Source organism: Gossypium hirsutum, chromosome A11, assembly GCF_007990345.1.
Source record: "Gossypium hirsutum isolate 1008001.06 chromosome A11, Gossypium_hirsutum_v2.1, whole genome shotgun sequence".
Classification (NCBI taxonomy): domain Eukaryota; kingdom Viridiplantae; phylum Streptophyta; class Magnoliopsida; order Malvales; family Malvaceae; genus Gossypium; species Gossypium hirsutum.
In genome coordinates, this window is record NC_053434.1 from 121,387,902 (window position 1) to 121,391,428 (window position 3,527).

A 3,527-nucleotide genomic window follows, 5' to 3' on the forward strand; every position below is an offset into this window, starting at 1 on the left:
TTAGTTAAACTTTCGAATTCATGTTAGAATTGATATATTTAATTAAAAATATTTAAACATTAAAAAAATTAAAAGTCCCTCAGTTCAACTTACGAACGAAAATTTATATTTTTACTTAGACCTCTCATTTTTTAAAACTCCTAATTAAGCCTCACAAAAAGTATTGAAATTTTCAAAAGTTGTCTTTTAATTTTATCAAAATTTTTTATTAAATCTCTTAAATTTTATTTTCAAAAAAATTCTAATTAAACACCAAAAATTAAATAGATTGATTCCAACATCCAGGAGTTACAAAATTCTCATAAACAACAAGAGTTTACAAAAAGACTAGTAAACAACTCTTATTTTGGTTGATGTATGGCATAATAAGTCTGCAAAGCACCAAGCAAAAGTGCAGTAATGGCACCCACAAATGCGAAAATCGTCCAAGGACTCCTAAAATAAGTATGATAACCTTGAGCTGCATAATTAATCCACATATTCTTACAATGATTATGTATTTTCCGTTTAACCCCACCATAAATGATCGGACTAGGAACCAAATCAGTGTTCATCTTGTTGAAAAGCTTAGCCACTTCTTCATCACTCCCCAATCCATTGTATAGTATACCGGCATCTCTCAGGTCTTTAACATCTTCGGCTTCATCGATCAATAAATCAAGGAAACACATATATGAAGTAACAGTGAAATCGTTTTTGAAATCCGGACACATTTCGTAAGCTATTAAGTTCATGGTTGAATCATCGACGGTGATCGGCGGTAAACGTAATTTTCCGAAGAAGAATATACGGTTGAAACTGATGTCGGTTAGACAACTGGTTTCGCTTGCTTTTAACCATATCCCGGCCTTTTTAAGCTCTCTTACGTTACGAAAGGTGTGTGAATGGTGCCATTTTGTTCTGTTGGTAGATGCAGCGTGAGCAGACAATTCCTCCATGGCTTTTCTTATTTTTTCTTTGTCGAAAAGGAGTCTTACTCGTAGTAGATTCAGTAGGTGAATTGGGTTTTTCACATTCCACCTGTTAAATTAAATAAATTATTAAAAATTTTGATCTATTAACCGATTCAATTAGATTTTTTTTCTTTCAACTTGTTCTTAATGGTTCTCAAGTCATCTAGTTTGATAACTTTTTCTAGAACATACTTTAATTAATTTTCAATCCAATCTAATTAAAACAATATTAATTAAAATAAAATATTTATTATTGTTTTAATATAAATTTTTTTATCATTTTTGAAGATATTAAACTATAAATTTCCCATTTTAAAAATTTGGATTTAAAATCATAATTATTTTCTAAAAAGTTGTACCAAGGGACACAGGTTATCAAAAATGAAAATTATATTTAATCTAAATTATAAATTTATATAATAAAAATAAATTTCGCGATTAATACAGGAAAATAAAATTTGTTTAACCTATTTTATAAATGATGAAATCGTAAATTAATACAAGAAATTTTATTTTGAGAATCAGACTAAACTTGTTGATCAAGCTAGTTAAATAAAGAATCGAGCAAAATATTATTCTAGAATAAAATATTAAATCAATTGAATCAATATCAAATAGATTTTTTTATATATTTCTAATATATCTTTAATATTTTTTAAAAATTTATATAATTCAACCTAATAAATTAATCAACCAAAAATGAGATTCTAATTGATTGAATCACCAATCTACTTATAAAAATCCTTTAATATTTATAAACTCTACAAAATGATTCTTTTTTAAATCCTTAAATTACCTGTCCTGCTGATGTGATTGTGGCTCTTTCATCTCGGCTGGGTTGATAACAATGTCGTCGATGAACCTTTCGATTGAATCCATGAACTTTTGGCCATCCCCCGAGCTTGTAAGCAATTCAAGAACACGAAAAGGTAATTGGTTTTCCAACAAGAACAGATCCGAGTACACAAATGTCAGCAAATCGTTTTTAATAAACAATTCTTTCGACTTACGATCATAATCATGGCTGTAACGCATATAAACTGCTTGTAAAATTGCGCAGCCGTCAACGAAGAACATCCAAGCCAGTTTTTCGTTATCGTTATCGTTACTATACTTCTCTAATTCCTTTGGATCGTAGCATTTCTTCAAGCCATCCATCTCTGTCTTCATGTTGTTGTACAAGGTATCCTTATCGACGCCAATTTTTTTGACGAAATGTGCTGCTAATTTGAGCTTGAGCTTCTTGGACTCCTGGAGGGTGGGATCATCGTGGTGGAGTGGGCCGATTGAGATCACTTTCGGCTTGTAATATTTCCTGAAATCTTCGTGACGGCGAAGGGTTGATGGGACTCTTTGTATCAATGGTTTGGCTGTGAGGTCGAGATGGTCGCCGTCGAAAGCTTCGTCTAATGACCGGAGATTCCGTAATTCGCCATTGCTGCGATTGAAGTCCGTACCCGGTATTGGAATGATCGTCTCTAGGGGATTGTTGTTGGTGTTGTTGTTGATGATTGTTTGATCAGTGGAAACTACTCTACCGGGAGCTCCGACGGCGCCGCCTCCTTCTTCCGTGGACGACATTTTCAGGCTGGGTGGTTCGAAGTAATAAACAAGGTGATTTTGTTAACTGTTTTTGGCTGAGTGACTGATGTTGGAGAAAAGGTGGCAAAATGGCTACAATGTTTCCATAGCTTATATAATAAACATATGGAAAATATTGTTTTTGTGTAATATCAAATTTAGGCCTTAATATTTATAATTTTATCAATTTGATTCTTATTCTTTTTAGTTAAATTTGATTCTCTACCTTTTTGAAAGTGTCAAATTTGATTACTAATCTTTTAGAAAATAGTCGAATTAATGTTTTGTAACGAAAATAGTGACTAAAATATTAAATTTTAAATATGAGAACTCAAATGGCAATCTACGTATGTTTTTTTTTTAATTACTTGTTGGCATGACACATAAGAAAAGCAGTGTTATGTTAACATAAAATGCACATGGATTGCCACATGAGTTGTGACACCAACACCGTTAAATATTTAATGTTTTAGTCAACATCTCTCTTAAAAAAGCAATTTGACTCTTTTTTGAAAGGTTAATGACTAAATTTAACTCAAATAATAATCATAATAAAAGAATAAAGGCCAATTTAACAAGAAATGACAATGGCTAAATTTATCATTATGTCATTTTTTTAAGTTTTACTTATACAAATACAATACAGGTTTAAGTGCAAATATATGTCGGGATTAATCTAAAAGGAATTAGATAAGATCCATGCATGATATATGCATATGATGAGAGTGAAACTCACACATCACGATTAAGAATAATAATATACAACCTAAATATTCAAAGACTTGAAACCTTCACATTAACCTTCCCAGATTTTATACGCTTAATACTAGCTCTTCAAATATATTCGTTCTTCATTTTATTACTGAAGTTATTTTGATTTACTTTAGTATTTAAATTATCGTTCTGTTACATGAGTTGTTCAAAATATTTAACATCATTAAAAAAAATATTGCTCCTAATCAAACCAATTCCTTTCTGTTCTATCTCAAATAT

The 3,527-nt window shown here is 30.7% G+C and overlaps 1 protein-coding gene across 1 annotated transcript; it reads right to left on the bottom strand.

The window, feature by feature from the left end:
* Positions 1–341: 341 nt before the first annotated feature.
* Positions 342–2,545, bottom strand: LOC107941178 (UPF0481 protein At3g47200). The gene is made up of 2 exons (XM_016874733.2): positions 1,750–2,545; positions 342–1,020 (listed from the first exon to the last, which is right to left on the bottom strand). The coding sequence occupies exons 1-2, from the start codon at positions 2,532–2,534 to the stop codon at positions 342–344; spliced, it is 1,464 nt and encodes a 487-aa protein (XP_016730222.1). The 5' UTR covers positions 2,535–2,545.
* Positions 2,546–3,527: the final 982 nt, after the last annotated feature.